Here is a 24,461-nt window from a genome sequence, read left to right on the forward strand (position 1 = left end):
AAAATGTGACTAAAACTAAATGAAAACTATTCAAGAGACTACGACTAAAACTAAAATCAAAATGTGTTGCCAAAAACAACACTGCATTTAAGGCATTGGGAATTCACTTTCCTACCCGTGTTAAACCCGCGTATATCTTTTCTTCGTCCGAGCATAGACATGGTAACGCCCCGCCTTCCTCTGATTGGCCTACCGACACTGCCGGCCTTACCAGTTTCCTCCGAGGTGGAAGATGCATGCTGGATAGTCTGCCGCGAGGTTACTCCGTGGTGGGGAATACAAGTACCATATAATACGCAAGAATGACAGCTTGACACGCGCAATAGTAACTTTCATTTTTGTAGAAGAGGCAAACTAATATTGTTTATGCCGTTGGCCTGTTTATTTATTGTACTGTAAAAGTGTCTCTTTTCCCATGATCTTTATATTTTTTAGTATAATAGTATTAGTTTACTATGATTAGATTAATACATTGATCTTTATCTTTTTTATTATATTATTAGTTTACTATAATTAGATTAATACACGGTAATCAACACTAACACTTTAATTTAGAACACAGCCAAATCAAATCATAGTACATACGTGTTCAATCAATTATTCAATCAAAGCAAATGGCACAAACGATATTAGTTTGCCTCTTGTACAACAATTAAAGTTACAAGTTACTGTTGCCATTCTCTTGTACTTCTCACCACAGAGTACCCTTGCAGAGGCAGGCGGGTGTTACCATGTCTATGCTCGGACGTAGAATAGATATACGCGTTTTACCCAGGTGCTTTTGCATGACTCCATGGCCTTGCCTGCAGTCGGGGTGTGTGTGTGTGTGTGTGTGTGTGTGTGTGATGGCAGCACACAGAAATCACAGGACCTCACACACCGAAATAAAGTCAAGAATGAAGTCAAGAATACCTAAACTAAATATGGTGGAACACCAACTCCAAAGATTATAAAAATCAATAGTACTGTGGAGGTCCTTCTGAAGTGAACAGCAAATTGTATTCATGAATGTATTTTATTATTTATCTCACATTAGTCAACTTATCACCACTAGACATCAATGTAAATGAGCTGAATTGAGCATATTGTCATGTTCAGAAGTAGTGGATAGTAGTCAGGGGTTGACACAAACGGTTGCCCGACTGCCCGTGGGCCGTGGCAAGTAAATAAAACGTTCGGGCAAGTGGAGTTTGCTTCCAGGTTTGCCCGAGGAGTAAGTGCATTACGTCTTGATTAAATATTATTGGCTATTCATGAACGATTTATTTTTTATTTTTACAAATGGCAGTTTGAAGTGACTGTGACTCGGCAGTTATTGGCTTGGCTTCAACTCAACTGGTTGGGTTGGATTGTAACTTTCAGGCAAGTTGAACTCTAAAGCAGTGGTTCTCAAACATTTTCAAGGACCCCCAAATTGACATGCATTCTGCAGACCCCCATCTGAATTTTTTTTCAAAATGTTTAGAAAATAGCCGATCTACAAGCTCAAAATGGGCAGTAATGGGACGCTTTGTGAGCTTGTAGACTGGCTATTTTCAAAGTATAAAATGGGATTAAAGTGGTAAATGTTCCATATTTTGTTGTGGACTGCCTGGAACTTCCTCTAGGACCCCTTGAGGTCCCCAGACCACACTTTGAGCATCTTGCAGAGGGCGTTGTTTCTCCTTTGTTTTCAGATTGCACTTAAGAGGAGCATCAGTGGGGAAAATTAGCCCCATTTCTGTGATCTGTGTCGCACACACCTCGCATTTATTATTACTCTGATATTGTTCCTGTTCCTTTGACAGTTAAATTATTTATTTATGATGCATTTGTTGGCTACACAAATCGGAATATGTTTTAGTACGTTGAGCAACAGCTGACTTAGGTTTGTTGCTGAAGGCTTATTATGCTCCATCCATACACAATGCTTAAATCTGGTTTGCTATCATTTTGAATATGGCCATTTACGTGGTTATGGGACTTGCTGCCAATTATAGAGTTTGGGGACATGATAGATTACAGGGAGGAAAGAAAAATTGGTATGCAAATTCCTCCACTGTGCCCCTAGGACAGTCTGTGAGAGTACATGTGTGGAATTATTCATTAAAACATCACAGCCTGCGCAGGATGAACCATAATACTGTTTTTCCTCAAGACTGGCTTGATAGGCAACACGGAGCAAACGGCCTGTCGCCTGTCATGTGTGTAGACTAGAGTGAAAGATTTTGTGCAGAATAATTTAACTAATAATGATTCAGGGTTGTACGGTCATGGTGCTGTTGGACAGCATTTCAGTGCTGTTATAACTTACAAAGTATATAATAAGTACATTGCCGATTTTGTTTACGCAACTATAAAACTGATCCAGAGTCTGTGTGTATGTGCACATGCCTGCCAATTGTGAAGAAAAAAAAATCTGCCATCATTTGGCATGTTGGCCACAAATCCACCTGATTTGGTAAGGAATGCAAATATCAGAATACTTCTCATTGTTGATGAGTACATTGGTTTTAATCAATCTCTTTTTGTTTTCTGTCCAGTTGAATCTGCAGGAGTCGTGGCATTCGTCCTTTCTCCGAAGCGTGGTCCAGCCCTCCGTGATGGGCAGCCTGCCTCATCAGCAGAGCCGGCACTACAGTCACAAGACTGGCAACAGCAGCATGCCTCACGCCAACGCCCTCTGCCACTTCCACATTGCTGCCAGCATCAACCCTGCTACAGGTTAGAAACGGAGGCACACCCAGCTCGATGTCCCCCAAAAAGTCATTGTGGATCTTGCAATGAAAATCCTTCCTTTCATGAATTCCAGCCCAGTGCTTTTTTGCCTGTGTTCGCCTGTCAGTTTATCTGTGTCAATCCAATCAATGTGAAACTTTGCATTCACACCCTCGCAACGCCAAGGAAGAACCTCTGCCTCAGATCTTTCCACATGGGCTTGTTATTGTGCCACCAGGAGGCCGACTTTTGCAAAATACATTATTTATTATTTCTCCTACATATTTTTGGAAAACCTTACACAAATCAGTTAACATTATCTCTATAGTCATGTGTTGTCAATGTTTCATATTCCGTCTTAATTGGCTTCCAAATTTAACAGGAGTGGCCCACACAAACGCATACCAGCAGCACAATTCTTTGTTCTTCATTTCTTTTCACTCCAGACATCCCGTTGCTTCCTTCCATCTCCTCTTTGTGCGGGCTGGATGACGGAGAACCAGGAGGCCTATTCACTGTCCACTGGCTCAACAACAAGGAGCTCCACCTCACACTAGCCATGGAGGTCTTCCTCCAGCAGCTTCGGGGCAGTCTGGAACAGAACGAAAGCACCCAGGAAGGTACGCCAAAGACGAGATGATTATAGATGGTAAAAACACCCCAGTATACGTGGATGTTTTTTGTCTCATCGTTACTTTGACCCATTTTGGGCGGGAACCCCTTTTGGTATTTTAAACATTGTTATAATTTAGCTATTGAAAAATAGCAGATCTACAAGCTCATAGCTAGCGCCACTGAGTGGCGCACTATGAGCTTGTAGGTCTGCTATTTTTGAAAAATCGTGAAAATATTTATTTCAGAAAACTGGAGGATTTAGAAGAACCTTTTTAAATTTTGAGGTCTGGTCTAAATGGGTTAAAGAGGGATACATTAAAACAATTTGTTGCATTTTGAGTACCACAATTATGCTTCATTTTTATTTAGAACACGAAGATGAGGATAAATTCAAAGAGGAGAATCCTGCTACCAAGCCAGTGTCCGAGGATCCCCAGGGACCCATGCAGCTGCATTTGGCGGCTGTGGAGCACCAGGTGGAGGTTCTGCTAGAAGACTGGAACAAAGCGGCGGACATGTTGTTTAGCATCCACCCCATGGATGGCTCCCTGTTGGTCTGGCATGTTGACTGGCTGGATGAATACCAGCCGGGCATGTTCAGACAAGCACAGGTAGGTTTGTGGTCATTACTGATGGATGCTGTATTCTCTCTTTTTCATCATCCAACTTTTCCCCAGTTTGAGTGGTGCAACGAATTTCAGAAACGGGTCTCATGGTCGCAGCTTACGTATTTCCTGTAGGCGGACTCGACATAGCTGCGGGGTTTAAACCCTCACCAGGTGCACCAGTGAACGGTAGAGTGACTGATGTTAGTCTGCCTCTAACGTAACTTACTCTTTTACCTGCTTTTTACTAACATTACAAAGATGCCCAGAACATCGAGATGAACCTGTTTAGTTTATGGCTGATGTTTGAACACAAGGCTGCTGTACTTTATACCTCATACTTTAAATGCTTAGTATGAGGTATAAAGTACAGCAGCCATGTGTTCATAAAACAGAAAGATTGAGTATTTGGCAAGACTGACGTTATGTATCTTTCAGGACCTTTCACTGCTTCGTTTCAACCATTACTCAATGGCTCTGGTCTCAGACCCCGCGGTGGATATTTCTTTGGAATGTTGCCACTACTGTTGGAGCAGCCATAAACTAAACTGGTTCATCTCGATGTTCTGGGCATCTTTGTAATGTTAGTGTTAGTAAAAAGCAGGTAAAAGTAACGTTTGAGGCAGACTAACCTCAATCACTCTACCGTTCACTGTAGTAGAAGAGGTGCGCCTGGTGAGGGTTTAAACAAACTCCGCAGCTATGTCGAGTCCGCCTACAGGAAATACGTAAGCTGCGAATATGACACCCGTTTCTGAATTAGTCTATAGAAATCTATGTGTGTCCCTGGGTCCCTGGCTGGTTCTGTCCTAGCACGAAAATAGCGTGACACTTAGGTTTTCACCTAAGTGTCACTGTTGCGCAGCCTAACACACACACACACACACACACACACACACACACGCACGCATTAACTGTATATTCGGGTGTGACAGTACACGATAACTGTCATTTCTCAACCATTTCGGACGCAGGGCGGCTCGCCGGAACCGGGCCTGCCCCCTGGGTGCCTTCCAGGGGGTCTGGATGTTACGGGACCCCTTACACAAAGTTGCACCACTCACTTCACACGGGTGTGATTTTCTTTTAACCACCTGAACAGCGTTCCTGTGTCATGTCATAACTCGTAACACAAACATTCGGCAATAATAAGTGAAATCTGCAAGCTCACAATACGTTGCATCGTGTGCTTGCAGATGGGTTATTTCCTGCAAAAGAGTAGAAAGGAGGAAAAAAGGAGCGGTCAAGTAGACTCCCAGTGGACCCCGATCAACAAAGTATAGGGTTTCAATGGTTAAAGGACAGATGAAGAGTGCCTGTAGCTTGGTGTAAGTCTGTAAAGAAAAGTTCGTACTTGCATGTGTGATCTGGGTTCAGTCATGTGTTGCCAATCTTGTAGATTGGTAACACAGATCAGAAGTTCTTTCTTTTAAAATAGAGGAACAAAGGGGCATGAGTCCACCCATCAGGCTTCACTTCAGCCCATCAGTATTTCAGTGTTCCTCCCACGTAACTGGAGCAGGCTGCCATGTCCTCACTTTAGGCCAACCCGTTATATATTCCAAGACAAAATTTTGACACTCCCATTAGCGGCAAAAAACTGATATTTATGTAATCTGTGACGGTTGACACTGATTGCCCATAAATATTCCCATTCCCAACTTGCTGTATTTTTATGATCCTTCAAGTTCAAATATATTTAGCCTGTTGCATTGTACAGTGTGCTTCTTTGGCAAAAAGCATTAGCCGCCATCTCGATGAGCCTCCTGAATCACTTTGACAGCTGTGATTGTCTGGCACCCCCGTTCTTATAGCTTCCCATCAAGACGGCGAGATAATTATGTTCTAATTAGTGTGACTTCATATGAAATTCGAAAGTCCCTTGATGCGTTTTAACCCATTTTGGGCGGGAATCCCTTTTGGTGTTTTTAAAGCATTGTGTTATAATTTAGCTATTGAAAAATAGCAGATCTACAAGCTTGTAGGTCTGCTACTTTTGAAAAATCATGAACATGTGGTGCAAAGCTTTGAATATATATTCTTACAGAGCGATCGTTTTTAACTCGAATCTTTGCTTCTGGGAGGTGGTCCCTGAAACGACACATTTTCAGATAGAGGTCGGCGGCCAATTACATATATTTCTGGGGGTCCTTGACATGAAATATTGAGAACCACCGATATAGAAACATGAGGTTTTTCAGAAAGAAATACATTTAAAAAAATATTTCTTTTTAAATTTCGACGTCAGGCCTAAATGGGTTAATCAGCAGCCAAATGATGAGGTCTGTCATGATGCAGCCAGTCAGTCAGTCAGTGAAGTCAGGGGACCTGATGGAATCGCTGTCAGTGACATGCAGGTTGATTAGGCCTGGCTGGTTTCATTAGATAAAGGAAACTAGACTAGATGCATATTCCCGTGCTGATTAACATTTATTAGGATGGGGAACAGGGTTGCGACGGGTTTGCAACGATTGACGGGTACATTCGGATAGGATTTGGTGTGACGGGTGGGCTCTATGCCCTCTGGTCATTAATTGTTAATGTGCATTTTCTGTCTCTGAGTCTGAGCTGAAGAGACATTGAGCTTTTATTGTAATTATTACATACTATTCATAATATAAAGCCATTTAACAGTAACACACTGAAGAATAATAATAGGCAAATGTATTTTATTTTGGCTTTTTTATTTTATTTTGTGGTGGTCACTAGTCAGTCAGTCAGTCTCAACTTCTCACAACTGGCCAATAAAGAAAGATAGCGGTTCTGTTCAGAATCTCTCGTTCACAAAATAATAGAAAAAGCTCAATTGTGGTCTGGATCAATAAGCGGGATCGATAAGGTGCTCATTATCAATAAAAAATAACTAGCTCCATCCCTAGTCATATATAAGTAAGTAAAGACCAGATAAGTACGACTGTGACGGTTTCTTTTTTCGGAGCTGATGACCATTTCATCCATTGCCTGAAATAGAGACGCCCAAAAAGCATTTTCAGCTGTAACTGTTTTACTGTTAATGAGTGTCACTTTTATTCACTCTTCTAACTGCTACATTATATCAGTAAATTGTACTTTGTAGTCTAGCAAGAGGAAGCTTGATCACTTCACCCTTAATCGTTTCATCTACATCATATTCACTCCCAAACTGAAACGGACAAACGTAATTGGTACAAACACAATTCAATTCTAACAGCGGCAAATGGGGGTACGTTGTGGGGAGTAATACAGATGAGCCTGTCAAGTAACCAGTGATCCAAGAGGGTGTGCGCCAACCAGAACAAATATGCCTCATTATTGACGTCAGGCTGCTGGGCACATGCTGCACCTCTGCCTGAATAGTCTAGCAATAGTGATGCTGCAGTTGATCCCCAACTTTGCTTCCCTTTCTTTCTCTCCCGTCTCTATCAGGTGTCATTCGTGTCCCGCATCCCTGTAGCATTCCCCACGGGGGATGCCAACTCCCTGAGTCGCAGCGTGGTCATGTACGCCTGCATCAAGAACGTGGACCTGGCCATCCAACATGGCCGCCAGCGGCCGACCGGCGGGGGCATGTTGCCCCACTCCACGTCTGCGCTCATCAGCTACGGCGGCCAAGGAAAACCTCCTCCCAGCAGCAGCCTCCGCCTCAGCATTTTCACACCCAACGTGCTCATGATCTCGGCGCACACCGACGGCTCGCTCAACCAGTGGGGCGTGAGCTTCTCAGAGGATTCTTCCTTCTCCACGGTGCTCAGCGTGTCGCACAAGTCGCGCTACTGCGGCCACCGTTTCCACCTCAACGACCTTGCGTGTCACTCACTGCTGCCCCTCCTGCTCACCACGTCTCACCACAACGCCCTGCGCACACCGGATGTAGACAGCATCCTGGCCCCGCCCGGGGCACTGCGCTCTGCGGGTTTCTCGGGCCAGGCTCTTGCGCCTCAGCTGCACGGGTCGCGTCCCAGCCGGTTGTCCCTGGGCACCGTTTCGCAGGATCCCAATGCCATCTACAGTGAGCTGATCCTGTGGAGGGTGGACCCCGTGGGCCCACTGTCCTTCTCTGGGGGGGTCTCGGAACTGGCGAGAATCAATTCGCTCCATGCGTCCGCCTTCGCTAATGTTGCCTGGCTGCCCATGCTCATCCCCAGCAACTGTCTAGGTGACGTAGTATTTATATATCAATGATTTGGAAATGTCATAACTGCAGCTTGTTGTCATCTCTGGAACAACAAGCATGTACCACTGACCAACATTGCACTATTAACATAGGTCACTTAAGGTCAGTGGATCTATCTGGGAAAGTAGGAAAGACAACATTCTCTATTGTAAATTTCTAAATATTGCAAATCAGACAACAAGGAGCTTAGCTTTAGTGTAATGGCATAGAAATAATAATTCAGTAATTTTTTTTATGTATCTTATGTATCTTTTATGTAAATAAATGAACTCGACCTACTCTATAACTCCGTCTGGGTTCCAAATTCTCCTCGTAATATCCCATTTATAAAGACTGGTGCAAGAGTCACATCTAGCTTTTATTTTTTTGCCACAATAAAAACGTTATAGGCAAGTTGCTATCATAGTCTTTATTCTCTCGTTTGTCAAATATACTGTTCCTATACGTCAGATTTGTTTTTACCGTCTTCCATTTGTATTTAATGAGCACCCAGTAGAGTGAGAATTTTGTACCTCTAAATGATGAGTTTTGTCTCTCTCTTTTCAGGTGTGTACTGTAACTCTCCCAGTGCATGCTTCGTAGCCAGCGATGGCCACTCCCTCAGGCTCTTCCAGGCTGTTATTGAAGCCAAGAAGCTCCTGAGCGAGCTCTCTAATCCTGATATATCAGTAAGTCAACAAGCAGTACTCGACAAAAAACTAAACGAGGCATACGTGAGCCATGCAGAGATGCAAACTTTAACCTGTGTGAAAGAGGAAATAAACTATTGAGTTTCGTTCCACATGCCAGAGCTGGAAGAACATAATGGCACTCTTTTAAGAGTCTACACTGGATTACTTGCAGAGAAATTGCATAGATAAAACATGAAATATCATGGGTTTAATCAATGCTTGTTGGGGGTGGGATCAGTTGATGGACAGTATTCATTGCAGCACAAGGAGATTTTTCGGAACGTTCTTTTTGTGTCTCATGTTATCACAAGTTATATCATGTCTCTACAGCAAACAAATTTCAAACTCATGGTAATGATCACGTTATCGTTGTAATGTAACTGCACTTGATTTTCATTCTACCAGGAAACTGACATGCATAACATTTATACTATATGTTTAATATGCCCGAATATTTCTCATCTGTGTTTGTTTGCTTGTTTCCATGTAGAAACATGTGGGTGAGGTATTCAACATCATTAGTCAGCAGTCCACTGCAAAACCCGGGTGTATCATTGAGCTGGATGCCATCACTGACTTTGTGAGTATACTTTAGTTAGTACAAAGATCAAGACAAGCCAGTGTGCTGAGAAGAGAACCTCATTGTTCTGTCTTCATGGGTTTCATTCTATGCAGTAGCAGTGGTCTGCTTAGCACGCAAATCTGTGGTCACTGAATAGGTCTTGGATACAAAAGGGATTTCAAAGAGATTTCCCATTTAAAGGGGACACAAAAAGGTAACACTTTCTTTGAAGCCCATGTCTAATGTACGATGAACATACTTTTAATTGCATTGCATTATAATCTGGTTATCATCATCACCATTTTTCGACCGCGGTCGAGATTGTGGATTTCACAATAACATGCCAGACTTCCCGGTCCTTCATTGCCATCCCCAGTTCCTGCTTACTTACTTGCTTACAATTTAGGCATTTAGCAGACGCTCTTAATCCAGAGAGACTTACTTTAAGCAGTAACAAAAAGCATGACATACATCACATATATAGTGTATAACGATTTTTTGGACAGAAGGAGTAATATCCAAAAATGTGTTTTTCAAAAGTCGGCCTCCTGGTGGCACTATAACAGGCCGTTCTGGAAAATTTGGGGCAGAGGTTCATTGTTGGCATCCAGGGAGTGTGTGCAAAATTTGGTACCGACCGGGTTAACGGTGCCGGAGATTAGCTGGTAACAGACGGACGGCCTGGTGGAGACAATTATACCATAAATGCTCATGTGCTTCATAACGTATATATAACACAATATGTAATATATTATAATGCGTTATTTATAATGCATTAGACATGGCCTTCATTGAAACTGTTATCGTACAATGATTGAAATCTAGATCCGTTGTAGCATGAAAGCTTCTACAGTAGACTTCCTGCATCTCTGTGAAAGGTCAACCATGACCACAGCCATGTCCAAACCTCAATGTGACCCTCCCTGTGTGTGTGTGTGTGTGTGTGTGTGTGTGTGTGTGTGTGTTATATTATACAGTAAACATTTTGTGTGTCTGAAGAAGGATTAAGAGCAGAGTGCTAGGATATAACTATGGGAGACGGTAAACTCAGCTTAGAGATGTTCTAATGCAGTTCTTCCCAATCACCGGGTTCCCAAACACGTGTGTGTCCGCCGTCGCGGACACATTTCTTTGGGTCCCTTTATTTTTTTTCTACATTTTGTTTTTAAGTATTATTTCAAACTAGAGATTGATGCCGATGAGACATATTGGCCGATATAATTAATTGCTGTTATGGCGATATGATCTCATTCTGTAAAATTACAATTTTGTCCATTCTGAAAAATGGATATAACGGGTTGTGTGCACTGCAGGCTTAGGCAAATCATATTTAACTTTAATACCTTATATTTAATATTGTGAGCTTGTAGATCTGTTCCAGCTTTTACTTTGGGCTTGTTTATCTGTAAAGACAGAACGATTAATCGGACCGATTAATTAATCGGTCTGATTGATTAATCGAACCGATGCAGATTAATCTAAAAACAACAAATCGGCCGATACCGATGTGTTTGCCGATTAAACTCCCATCACTATTTCTACACCATTTTACTTTTCCCCCCCAAAAAGCAGGTTTTCATGAATTAAAAACAATGATTTGTTTTCTCAGTAATTTCATGAAGAAAATCAAATAAATTCCATGCATTTGAAAACAAATGTAGTGAAAATAGCCGAACTACAAGCTGACCTGCTATTTCCACCGGTTTGGTTCCCAGGCTAAAGACTTTGAGAACCACTGCTCTAATGTTCATGTTGCCATGTACAGCAGGGGAAGGAGACACAGCTGCTCCATGTTTTTGAGGAAGACCTGATCCTGGGCAGCAAGAAGGCAGACGGCACACAGGAGACCCAGGCTACTGTTGACACTGGTACGTTAACCCATTCTGACCTGACCTGAGATCAGATCTAAAAAAATCTTCTACATCCTGACATCTACATGTCAGTCGTTCTTCGATTTTTCAAAAATAGCAGACCTACAAGCTCTATGAGCTTGTAGGTCTGCTATTTTTCAATAGCTAAAGCATAACATAATGCTAACACCAAAAGGGGTTCCCGCCCAAAATGGGTTAAAAGAACGTGGAGAGAAAGTATCTGCTGTGAAAGGAGGTATTTATATTTATTTATTATTTATCTATTTATTAGATGGCTATATTTGATCTATATTAGATGGCTTCTATCCGTTCTATCCTATGAAATATGTAGCTGAGGGACCAGATGTTGCAACGCCTATAGTTTGGACCCTTTGATTCCCTATGAACCAGAGAGCAGCCGCAGACCCTTAGATGAAGCACATACTGTACACATTGGATTGTTTTTCTCAGCCATAATATCCTATAATCTGAAATATGTAGCTGGGGGACCAGACCTTCCAATGTCTATACAGTTTGTAACCTTTGATTACTTATGGGCCACAGAGCAGCCACAGACCCATAGATAAAGCACATAATTGGTTGTTTTGGAAAGGAAAATCTGAGGAACTTTTATATTGGCTGGTTTTAAATCACTTCTCAAAGACCACTTATACTATTAGATTTTCTTATTTAACTTTTATTGCTTCTTATTCTACTTTGGGATTGTATTGTTTACCGGTTTATATTTTTGTTCAGTTCCATCATGCTTTTTATATATGCCTTCCTGCTTTTCATGCTAATCCTGTCTATAACAATTTTTAACTGTTTTAACCCATTTTGGGTGGGAACCCCTTTTGGTGTTTTAAACATTATGTTATAATTTAGCTATTGAAAAATAGCAAATCTACAAGCTCATAGCGCGCCACCGAGTGGCGCGCTACGAGCTTGTAGGTCTGCTTTTTTTCAAAAATCGTGAAAATATTTATTTCAGAAATCTGGAGGACTTCAGGCCTAAATGGGTCAAACATTTCTGCACAATACGATTTAATTGTTTCATCACTATTTCCAACTGTTCAGTACTAGTATGTACTAGTACGACTCCTACTACTACACTGCATCTCTGTGCCTTCCCCTGCAGGGCCCAGCCAGACGGGCTTCTCAGCCCGCTTCTTCCTGGTGGTGGTAGAATTCACCCCGACAGGTCGCTCCCTACTCCACATGTGGCACCTCCACCTGGCTGCCCAGCCTGCCATCATGGGTGGGTACTTTCAACTTTATACCCTATGATGAATGTATATACATTATTTTCAGAACACGAGTGTGGGGGGGGGGGGGGGGGGGGGAAGAAAATCACAAATCAAAAACATGAAAAAGTTCAGTATGTTATAACCAAAGTAATCTACTGTAGTAAGAGAGTGTTGACTCCCTGGAATGCGGAAGTGCTCATTCTATCTCAATGGCATAGTTCCAATGTTTGGAACCATAGCCCACAGGCACCCGCTTTGCAGTGAGATCAAAGTGTGTCGCCACTCTCTTACTATTCCACTCGGGGTATAACACACTGATATGTATGTAACGCAAGTGTATTATTTCTCAGCTAAGGGGTATGGAAAATGTTCTATAGAAGACCCTTGTATTATATTGTACAATAATTATTAAATAACATGCAGGTAATAGAACTTGCCCATGTTTTTTCTTACACTTTTTTTATTACCTCGCAGAAGAACCCACAGCCCCGTGGGAGAAGGATATTGCCACAGCTTCTATGAACTACTCCCAGACGTTCGGTTCCCCATTGCCTCAAAAGAACAAACCCTGTACCTCCAACTTACAGAGCGCATGTCGCCTCAGCCTCACGACACACAGTGTGTACAGCCAAGAGATGGCTCTGCCTGCAGGCGTGGAGATCATCAGTGTTACCCCATCGGCAGGTGGGGGAAATGAGAGAGACGGACACACACACACACACACACACACACACACACAGCTTAAAGTTCTCAGTCCTGGGGACGGATTTCATAGGGGTCATTTAATGAGCAGTGCAAATTAGCAAAGAATACATTTCAGTCTTGGGATTTTGTTTGGCTTTAAGCCCTGCACACACACACACACACACACACACACAAGTTTCATAGCCACAATAGTCATACAACACTATTCAAGAAATTATTGGTTGAAGGTCTGTAAAATCTATTAGAATTGGGTTAAATTGTAGGAATCCCTGCAGTACTTAAAGTATTTATTTAACCATCAGTGCTCAACTCTTCCTCTCAGGTCACCCGAGCGCATCTTCTTTACAACCTGCTGGCCGGGCTCCCTACCTTCTCGCCACTTCCTGTTCAGACGGCAAGGTGCGCTTCTGGAAGTGCAGCGTGGCAGGTGCAGAACTCTCACATACAGACGACGTGATTTATCAGTGGGAAGAATGGCCTCTTCTTGTGGAGGAGGGACTGGCCAATAGCAGTGCTGTCACCGTGCCAGGGCGCCCCATAGAGGTCAGTTGCTGTCACTGCAGCCGGATGGCTGTGGCCTACCGACAGACACAGAACCGACCTCTGAACTCCACCCCACACTTGAACTCCACCCCGGAGCTCAACTCCACCCCGCCTTTGACCCCCAACCCTGAACTGGCTTCCACCCCTCATGTGAACCCCAACCACCACTTGACACCTACTTTAAATGCGCTCCACAGCCTGAACCTGGACCCGAACCACAGTTCCAGCCCCAACCCAACAATAACCCAACGAGAACCCCCGGTCCACATCGCTGTCTTCCAGTGCGAGTCCACGGGAGGTTCTCAGTGGCTTCTAGAGCAGACTGTTGTCTTGGACCTAACGAGCGACGTGAGCGGTAGCATGGCTACAAGTCCCATTTTACCCTGCACCACCCTGGACTTCTCTACACCGAATGACTGTCTGGACTCAACTGGTAAGCACCTGGTTCATTTGGACTGGGTTTCCCAAGAGGATGGCTCACACATCCTAACCGTTGGCATCAGGACAAAACTCTACATGTATGGTCCACTTTCTGGCAAGCCTCCAGAACTGGGCGTGTCATCCGACGGCGCCAGGGACCGGAGCTTGTCCCGTCTGGTCCTGCTTCGAACGGTCGACTTGGTGTCCTCCATCGAAGGCTGCCCGCCCATCCCGGTGTCCCTCTCCTGGGTACGGGACGGCATTCTGGTGGTGGGCATGGACTGCGAGATGCACGTCTACTCCCAGTGGCAGCCCCCGGCGCCGCCCCGGCCCAGTGCCGCCATGACCCAGGAAACTGACATGAGCAGCAGCGTCTCCTCCATCCTCTCTGCAGTGAGACAGAGTCAGGACGAGGGGCTGAGCCCCGGAGCCACCGCGGCCCCTCCAAAAAAGGCCATTACGAGGTCATTGACGAGCCTGGCCCAGAAGCTGAGTGGAAAGAGAACCGTCTATGACCTGCCGGCAGAGATGGAGGATTCTGGGCTGTTTGAGTCGGCCCACCAACTGTTCCCCACGCTGCCCCAGTACCACCCTGTACAGCTGCTGGAACTCATGGATCTGGGGAAGGTACCGTAATGGAATTGCTTAGGTTTTAAATGTTTTAAACCAAAAAATAATACAATTCTATTGAACATATGAAGTATCTATACATATAAATGCACTTTTTTGTACTAAAATTCCCGGGAATTAAAATGAGCCTTGTTTTGTCATCAGGTCCATCGGGCCAAAGCCATCCTCTCCCACCTGGTGAAATGCATTGCTGGAGAGGTTGTGGACCTCAAAGACAATGCCACAAACCCGGAAAAGCGACTGCGGTCTCGAACCATCAGCGCCGGGGGCAGCACGGCCAGGGACAGCAAGATGTTCAGCAAGGGAGAGCGTTCCTCCACAGACTACACAGAGATCGACTCCATCCCTCCCCTACCTCTGTACGCCCTACTGGCAGCCGATGAGGACTCCAAACCTGGTTGGTATTAAACTATTTTCTATAGGCTATTTGCGTAGTCAATATGAATCTTTTTTTTTTAAAATTTGGAATAAAAACTATTATAAAGAGTTTTAGTATTCTCATAAGAGTGTTTTATATAAAATAATCTAGTAAAACCAGCAGGCAGTGTGAGTGACACAGATTTACAGCAGAAATAATTCCTGCACTCTAGTGTTCTAATTCAATAATTCTGCTGTCTCACTGTCATGCTCTTCAGTTCTCTTCTGAAATGGATGTATTTTCCAATCATTCTGCCCTATGTGTCCTTGTAGAAAAAGTGAGCACCATGAGTGCGGATAGCGGACACTATGACGAGCTGTTCCAAACGCCCAACATGAGCGATATGGAGCCCCTGGATTATGACCAAGAAGAATCAGGAAATGAGGTTTGTGTCTAGAAAACCCTCTTTCCAGAGCCCTCATGTCCAAGTCATGAAAAATATAACCAATAACGTCACACTCGGGTGGAATAAACCCAAAGACAGACTTTACCACTTTCACCATAGCGATCCTTATTTTGTGCACTTCATTATAGGCAAACATTTTCATAGATTTCCAAAATGTAAAAAAAATAAAAAATAAAGTGAGAATAATGTGAGATTATTGCGATGTGCTGTGTTGTGAGCTTGTAGATATTATTTTTGCGACTTCTGCCAACACTGTCATATGACCGAGTAGGCTAAAAGATGGTGACAATATGAGATTCATCAGCACAGGATGAGACTCAACGAGAGTCATTGCACTATCGAGGCACACAATGGTCACTCTGGCCTGTGAACTGTCAAATGGCCACATCGTAATATAACCGGTGTTTCTTTCTTGGTATCGCAGTGTAGGGTGTGGTGTGGTTGTTGTACTGATTATACTGTTGACACTGTAGTGTAGTGCCATCAGGATTTTCTGTGGTGTCGTAATGTCTCTTTGCGTGTTCTTTGCTCCTGTTTTTTGTCCAAGCTTGATTGGGGCGGGACACTGTTACGGACAATGTGACTGTTTGTTTTGTTCTGCAGTGCAGACTGTAGTATTGGGGGATTATATTGTGTGTATATCCAATGCATACGGATTCGGATTTGATTGTGCTTTTTGGTCGGGATGCTGTGATGGCATTATGACTTTGTTGAGCTGCATAGTGAAGACTATTGTACAGGTGTATACTACTGTATACTGTTGCTTCTTTATTGCTGGTGCTTTATTGTGATGTTCCTGCTGTGCCTTACTTACACCATCGGATTAATAAATGGGCATATCTGATGTTGTTGTGCTCTCCACTCGCAGCAGGAGCTTATTAAAAGTTAACAAAATACACCATGACTGAAGATAGGAACTCTTGTAATGATTATACATATTATCCTTATGCAGAATGTATCTTTATTGACACAAACTAAGCGTTTGGAAAGATTTGAATTTTTTTTTGTGATTTTTTTTTTTTAACTTTACCAAAACCGCGAGATAAAAACCGAGGTTCGATCCGAACCGTGGGCTAACTGAACCGTTGCACCCCTAATATGCATGCATGCAACAACATGCACCTTTGTTGCATGCCACACCCCCTCCTGTATTTCTTTATCTATTACCCTATTGGCCTGAATATAAGACCATTTTCCAATGGAAATATTCATAAAACGAGGTCTTATTATAATCGGGGAATAGACTATTTGACATTCAATGTTCTTTTTCCACAAACAAGTCTTGAAAAAAGCGGTTGTGTTACAATCAGAGTCGTCTTACGGTATGTTAATGTCCTCCATTGTGTCTGTCTGTCAACATTGTGCCGGACCATGCAGGTGATTGACCTGTCCCAGTACGTCCCCACATTCTTCGGTCCTGATCACGCCAAGGTGCTGTCCAGCCACCTGCTGCACTCCAGTCTGCCAGGCCTGACCTCTCTGGAGCAGATGTCGCTGATGGCCCTGGCCGACACCATCGCCACCACTAGCACTGACATCAGGGACAGCCAGAGCAAGAGCGAAGGTACTGAAAGCCTCCTGGTTCTCAAAGTGGGGTCTGGGTGGTGGTGGTGGTGGGGGAGGAGGGGGCTTCAAAGTGGTCCCCAGCAAAGAATGAGGAACATGAAATAAAATGATGATAAATAAGCCATGGATACACTTCTACACTGTGTTAGGCTGCTTAACAGGCCAACCTGAGCTACGTGTGCCAGTTTGGAGCAGCTGGCCAACCACTGGAAGAATACTGTCCCGTATGGTTCACTTCAGTCCCAAATAAGCTTGTTTCGACCCAGTGTCACTTTTGTTAGACAGTGTGTTGTCTCTGTATTGTGGCCAATAAAATATAAGCCATACGGTATAGAATCATGTACTGTATGGTAATATCAGTTTGACTCATGTACTGTATGGTAATATCAGTTTGACTCATGTACTGTATGGTAATATCAGTGGGCATGTAGTGAAGAAATTAATGAATGTTTGTCTACATAACCATGTGCGCATCATTACCTATGATCTAGTTTTTTTTGGCAGTTAGTCAAATAAATGTTCTCACAGTTTGCAAAGCATTTCCTTTAAGCTTTGAATTCAAGTGCTCTCATTTCACGCCATCTGGTTACTGTTATGTTGTGTTGATGTAATGGCTACAGTATAACTGAGATCTGGCAAGGAAACTGACATGACGTTCTTCTTCATTGACTTTCCAGGTGGAGAGACACTGGACGACTGTGGTCTGAAGTTCCTGCTGGCTGTCAGACTGCACACCTTCCTCTCCACCTCTATGCCCCCCGCACACCGAGCACAGCTACTACGCCAAGGTACAGTGGGATACTGGCTACCGTACGTTTTCTCCATGTACCATGCACAGGAATCGGCTATGGGCCATAGTTCCATGTTATTGTGAAAGATATACCAGTCAAAGATTATATATATATATATATATATATATATATAATTATTTTTTTGTATGGAGGTAGCGGTGTCTGACCTCAATATACCTTTTTGTGCAAATCTCATGGATTTCATCATTAGCTTGCTGATGGTTGGGTAACCGACAACCTTCAGTGAGCAAACGGTGAAGGATGTGCATCACTTAGAGTTGTTCACCCTCTAAATGCCTTTTGTTTAATATCGATTCAGGCTTAAATTGAATTAATGGATATTGTGTTGTTTTTGTCGCATTCCTAAGCCAATAATTTGACGACCAGCAGCCGAGTGCCACGCTACGAACTTGTAGATCTGCTATTTTTGAACAATCGTGAAAATGTGGCCTAAATCTTTCAATATATATTCTTTTTGTGTTTTTAACACCCTGAGTGGCATAAACGGAGTTCTCCGTCCTGTCGAATAGTAACGCCCAGCGCTCAGGACAGATATTAATAAATGGACGGAGATTTATTGATATCAAAACCGATCGCATCGCTCCATAGGCTATTGCGCAACATTCAATGTAATTTCCGGTTGGGACGTCATCGGAAATGTTTAGTGGATGAGACCGAACATCGTAAAACGTGAATAACTCTTGATCTAAATCATTCCGTCCAATTCTAAGCAAAGATTATGTTTTAGACGTCCCATCGTGGTCCCGTCGCGTTGGAATTAATCATACCTCTCGTTGTCGATCGCCTCCATTGCTGTAAATCACTGGGCGCTCTGATTGAATGGTCCTAAATACCCCCGGGCTTCGTGGTGTTAACTCAAATCTTTGCTTCTGGGTGGTCCTTGGAACAACGTATTTTCAGATGGGGGTCCGCGGCCAAATACAGATAGTTCTGGGGGTCCTTGACATGAAAAGGGTTGAGAACCAGTGACGTAGAAACATAGGTTCAACTGTCATGACTTAGAAGACATTTTGTAGAATCGGCCTCAGGTCTAAATTAATTAATCGCTCGCTCAGGTTTCCAGGTCCTCAGGTGCTGATATTATGCTCACTGGCCAGAGAGAAATAGTTAAAATGCAAAAGGAAAACATTCTTACACATTTAAACCATGTCAGCTGGTCTACGACGTAATGGTATGGTCGATTTTTAAAGGCGGAAGACAAAATCTTTCCCCTCCCCCTTCTGCAGGCCTGTCGACGTGTCACTACGCCTGGGCATTCCATTCTGAAGCTGAGGAGGAGCTGTTGAATATGCTGCCTGCCCTGCACAAGGCTGACCCCACTTGGCCTGAGCTACGCTCCATGGGTGTGGGCTGGTGGCTGCGGAGCCCCAACAAGCTACGCAGGTGCATTGAGAAGGTACGCACGTGAGCAAAGTGGGCTTTTTTTGTGTATATGTGCATGTATAAATAGCAGCACACCAAACCTTCATGCAAATACAATGTGTGTCAGCTTAGTATCCCTATTCTGGAAATACATTAATTTATCCTAATGTTCATGAAATGTTAATCTCCCATTTTAAAATTGGCTAATGGGAGGGCAGGCCGGCAGGTCAGCCACATCAACTCTGACATAACTATAAACAAACCATGGCTGCACAATAGCACCCAGATACAAATATATTTTACACAAGAGGCACTTTAGTAGTTTAGTATCTGGGGAAGTTAAATAAAGCACTCGACAAAACTATTTAAATTTACATTTTGTTCAGTTTGTTTTGGTGGTTTCATTACCGTACATTTATTGGCTTTGTATGTGCCCTAAGGGAATGTTCTTCGCATAGTGTCTTTTTGGTGGTTTTATTGAGAGCGGTGTCGGTGGAAGACACCATGCTGCATTAATTATCATCTACAACAGCGTAATCTGTCTGCTCTTAATCGACCGTTGACTTGCTCATCGTCCGTACATGATTGATCAGATTGATTGTGCTTGAAACTACCAAAGGAGGAAAGCTGTATTTTTTGCTGAGGCTGCATTAACGGTGCCACATTGCAAGATCCTGAGTGTTAAATGAACTCTGGAGAGTGTATAAATTGACCTGTAAGGGTCCACTTTTACCCTCTCAACAGTTAAATTAACACTCAGGAATTTAGCAGTGCATATTCTTCCTGTCTGGTGAAAACCTTGTATGTTCAGGAAATTGGGGAAAAAAGAACCTCTGTTCCAATTGATCCAAAGTAGTTATTATTTAGTTACAAGCTGTTAATACTTTAAATTGGTAAAGCATTTTAACCCACAGATAGACTTTCAACCTAACATTATAGGCAGAAATTCTGTACATTGTCAGAAATGGCAAAAATAGCTGATCTACCTGCTCACAATGAGCTTGTACATATTTTTGCTACTTTTGTGTAATACTGTCATGTGACAAAATGGAACATTCATTTGTGGGGAAAAAACCCATTAAAAGATGAAACATGGAGATGCAAGTTTTCTGCCCGACAGCGATGATAATCTAGTATGTGCTTCTTTCCAAAATGACCCACAAAGCAACATTCACACTGTAGATAAAGCTGCTGTGGACTGCAGGGACGTGTACTGAAATTCTAAGCACTTTTTGTCTTTTTGTTTTGTTGTTGAGGTTTTTTCCTCCACTCTGTTTGTCAGGTTGCCAAGGCTTCTTTTCAGAAGAACAATGATCCTCTGGACGCAGCTATTTTTTACCTCGCCATGAAGAAGAAAGCAGTGGTCTGGGGACTTTACAGGTAGGCACTATTCTGACAGGCTTTCTCACACACACACACACACACACACACACACACACACACACACTCACACTCACACTCACACTCACACTCACACTCACACTCACACTCACACACGTCACCCACACACACACCCACACTCTCTCTCTTTCTCCCTTCGAAGCCAAGATCAATACTGTCAGATTATAAAGAGATTAATGACAGCAATGTTGTTGTTGTTGTTTTGGAATCTATTATCTTATTCCCCCTACAGGTCTCAAAAGAATGTCAAGATGACAGGCTTCTTCAGCAACAACTTCAGTGAGGAGCGGTGGAGGAGAGCGGCGTTGAAGAATGCCTTTTCTCTTCTGGGGAAACAGCGATTCCAGCACTCTGCAGCCTTCTTCCTTCTGGCGGGCTCCCTCAAGGATGCTGTCGAGGTAAATGAGGACCAGAAGGGATGCAAAACAAAAATGAGAGAGACACTTGTCCCTTTTTTCTTTATTATTATTCTTTTTTTCAACAGAAGCAAAAGTCACTTCTTTTTTGCTACGTCTGATGAATCATGAATCATACCCACATTATTGGTGTCTTTGTTTATGGAATTCCTCAGCCTAGCTGTAGGATGATGTATGATCAGAATCCTAGCATATTGTAAGCAGTTCCCCAACAGGGACATAGTGGCTATGGTGATGCATGTCATTCTGCAACACCAGCACTTTTTATCAGCACGTACAGTATTTTCCCTTTTTATTTATTAAAACAGCCTGACATGTTCCAGAGGTGGTGTCTTTGTCAAAAGCTTTTAACAATATGCACTGAAGAATTATTGATGTTGGGCTGTTGACTCTTGGGTGTTGCCGTGTTCTACATACAATATTTCCCTTAAGCAATAACCTACTCGCAGCGAAGCCCTTTACAGAAGGGACAAGCAACATTGTCCCTTCATGTTACGAAAGAATGTACTTCCATAACTTTTTGCTTCATACTGCATGTTCCTGCTACTAAATATAGATTTGTGCCCTAGAATGCGTTCTTCCACATGCTTTCCCAGTTATGCTGTAGTTTGTAAAGGAATGCTAGTATCGCTTATTGTCTGACAAACCATGAAAAGATAATCTACACAGTTAAAGTTTTGTTTTTTAACATTGTATTCGCTCAGTTAAACCTGGCTGTGAAAGACCTGTTAGTGGGGAGTGGAAATCACATTATTTTCTCTACAGGAGAAATGACTACGTTCGCTGAGAATTATGCAAATGAGTGTCATCATGGTGAAGGGCAACGGTTGACTTTGTTTGGTCTCTCTAGCGTAGGTAGCCTAATTTAAATGCAGCTCACACCCTGAGAGCCTGAGATGAGTTGCACACCTCATCTACCTCCCTGCTGTGTGTACGGAGATGTACACTTGCATGTTTGATTTCCTTCTCCCTCATTAGGGATAAAAGGGAAAATCCTAACCCCAATTCATCTCCGAAAATAATTATGAGGTGTGTATCTGTGACAGAAGTTGGACGTGACCTCATTTCATTTTGAGACTATGTTTAGGAAATGGGAATATTTTCTCGAGGCTTGTTCTGTCCCATTCTGCCCTCCTCCGAACCCTGAAATGTGAACCCTGACAATGATGACTTCTCTTCCAGGTGTGTATAGAGAAGTTGCAGGACATCCAGCTGGCACTGGTGATCTCTAGGCTGTATGAGTCTGAGTTTGAGACTGCTTCCACCTACAAAAAGATCCTTCAACGACACGTCCTCGGCATGGACAAACAGGTACTGTGTGTGTGTGTGTGTGTGTGTGTGTGTGTGTGTGTGTGTGTGTGTGTTGATGGTTTCAGTCTGGAAATTACAAAATGTGAAAAGGAAAGGTAATTTCCATGACAACCTTAGCATAAATCTATGTTAGCCACTAATGTCTGGATTATATGGCAAATGAAATGTTTCAATAAAAGATGAATATGGGTTAGATTATAACCGTTTTATAGGCCAATAAGTTGATGGAACCTAATTCACTTGAAATTTGCTTGACATTTGTATGGAAAATGAACTCGGGAGTTACCTGAAGGTGCCTCCAGTCTGATAGTATGTTCTCCTGCTCAGATTGCAGCTCATCCAGACCCGTTCCTGCGCAGCGTGGCCCACTGGGTCCTGGAGGAGTACAGCAGAGCTCTGGACACTCTGCTGGAACAGCCTGCTAAGAGCACCACCTCTGGGCCCACTGGGGGCACATCTGACCCCGGTACATTTATAGTGCTAAACGATGTCTGTCTGGGATTTAGCTAGTACACAGTCGAATCCCAATGCTGCTAACTTAACTCTGGAGTGTAGGAATGTAACCAAATGGGCCCTTCCATGTGCATTTAGTTACATTTAGAGTTACAAATAAGACATAGTAAATTAATTACGGGATATAATAATAAATGAATACTGAGGATCCTATTTTGTATTTCCTATACGTCTATAATATAGACTTATAGGAAATACAAAATAAAAATAGTGTCTCTGGAATATTATTCCAGAGACATGCTGCTGAGAGGAAGTACAGACAATAGTAGACCGTCAGTGCTCCTCTCTTGCACTAATAGGTCTTTGGTATATAAGGCTTGTTTATAACGGCTAAGATTAAACAAAAATGTTGCATGTGTGACTGAAAGAAATACAAGTAGACCAATCAGATTTACTGGTGGTACCAGTAGACTACTGTTATTCATAGATATTTTTGTGGGTGACAAGTTCAACCAGCAGTGAGTCCAGTGACTTAGTGCTGTATGTCTGATGTCACGGATCCCAGGTACAACCTTGTCTTCTGTCATAGGAGTAATTGGTCTATAGTATATTATTTATGGATGCGTGCAAGTGAACACAAGTGTAGATCACATGAGAAAGGTGTGTGTGTGTGTGTATAGGACTTGTCTGTAAAGCTTGCATTAAGAATGGAAGAAGCACTGAACTTAATGTGAACCTCACCATGACTTGAGAGAGAAAGCGCTCCCTGATGAGCACCCTCCTTGTGGAGATGATTTCTCTGTCTGGGAGTTTAGTTTGGAGACTTAGTTTACAACAATGTACCATGTGTTTAATCAAATCCTTTCTGGAATAACGAATTGATGAACAAATGCTTGTACATTTTGTATGGAAATATCTTGTAGAATGAGTGTTAATATAATCCCCCCCCCCCCCCCCGCGCTATTTTGAAGATGCGCACTTCACTTGCATTCAATGGTCCGCGTCCAAATGTCTGTATCTCCAAATCGGCGCAATGAATGTCGTTTCTGGTGAAAACACGTTTTTTCAACGGCCGACAGCATGCGCTGTGATACATGCAGTCGGGTTTTTTCTGCCCCGAGTGAGAGAACAACAACCGGTCAAGACACCACACACAGCATTTTGTCATTGTAACATGCTGTTACGGATATTTGGCTCTTCAAAATAAGTGTTATGCACGATAAAACTTTGGCAATGCGCAATTTAATGCTGGTGGCAAGACGGTTAAATATAAAATGCAGCGAGAAATAAAACATATGGAAAGACCGTGGATGTAAAGGAGTCAATATTTAGGAACCGCATTTTGCTAACTATCTGTTCTCAGTTACAGTAGCTGTCATAGGCTCCCTAGTTGTCCTTCTAGTCCCCCAATAACAGAACGCCAGGCATTTGGCCTAGATAAGAGCGCTCTGCACTACAAAATGTCGAATATAATTACTGATTCATTGTGCGTCCCTTCTCCGCATCTGATTCAATAACAATAACACAACATGGCAGGCACTAACTGTGATCAAAGCAGTAGGGGGACTGTTTTGCACACACTCTTCAGTTTAAATAGCCCAGTCTCCTCTCACTTGTA

The 24,461-nt window shown here is 43.0% G+C and overlaps 1 protein-coding gene across 3 annotated transcripts in view; it reads left to right on the plus strand.

Moving 5' to 3' along the window:
* dmxl1 (Dmx like 1) overlaps positions 1 to 24,461 on the plus strand; it is an 83,298-nt gene that overhangs the window by 21,482 nt on the left and 37,355 nt on the right. For all 3 annotated transcript variants that reach the window (XR_013964292.1, XM_080766903.1, XM_080766904.1), the window contains exons 10-28: positions 2,523 to 2,703; positions 3,144 to 3,317; positions 3,682 to 3,923; positions 7,323 to 8,052; positions 8,617 to 8,738; positions 9,232 to 9,321; positions 11,069 to 11,171; positions 12,292 to 12,411; positions 12,875 to 13,084; positions 13,428 to 14,695; positions 14,843 to 15,095; positions 15,389 to 15,501; positions 16,900 to 17,086; positions 17,766 to 17,876; positions 19,127 to 19,296; positions 20,545 to 20,642; positions 20,896 to 21,061; positions 22,262 to 22,390; positions 22,718 to 22,856. Coding sequence is in view for 2 of the 3 variants with exons in the window: in XM_080766903.1 (XP_080623029.1) it covers positions 2,523 to 2,703; positions 3,144 to 3,317; positions 3,682 to 3,923; positions 7,323 to 8,052; positions 8,617 to 8,738; positions 9,232 to 9,321; positions 11,069 to 11,171; positions 12,292 to 12,411; positions 12,875 to 13,084; positions 13,428 to 14,695; positions 14,843 to 15,095; positions 15,389 to 15,501; positions 16,900 to 17,086; positions 17,766 to 17,876; positions 19,127 to 19,296; positions 20,545 to 20,642; positions 20,896 to 21,061; positions 22,262 to 22,390; positions 22,718 to 22,856 (4,606 nt within the window). In the remaining variant the exon portion in view is untranslated. The remainder of the gene's footprint in view (positions 1 to 2,522; positions 2,704 to 3,143; positions 3,318 to 3,681; positions 3,924 to 7,322; positions 8,053 to 8,616; positions 8,739 to 9,231; positions 9,322 to 11,068; positions 11,172 to 12,291; positions 12,412 to 12,874; positions 13,085 to 13,427; positions 14,696 to 14,842; positions 15,096 to 15,388; positions 15,502 to 16,899; positions 17,087 to 17,765; positions 17,877 to 19,126; positions 19,297 to 20,544; positions 20,643 to 20,895; positions 21,062 to 22,261; positions 22,391 to 22,717; positions 22,857 to 24,461) is intronic.

This window comes from Protomyctophum bolini (genome assembly GCF_963924005.1).
Source record: "Protomyctophum bolini genome assembly, chromosome: 6".
Lineage (NCBI taxonomy): Eukaryota > Metazoa > Chordata > Actinopteri > Myctophiformes > Myctophidae > Protomyctophum > Protomyctophum bolini.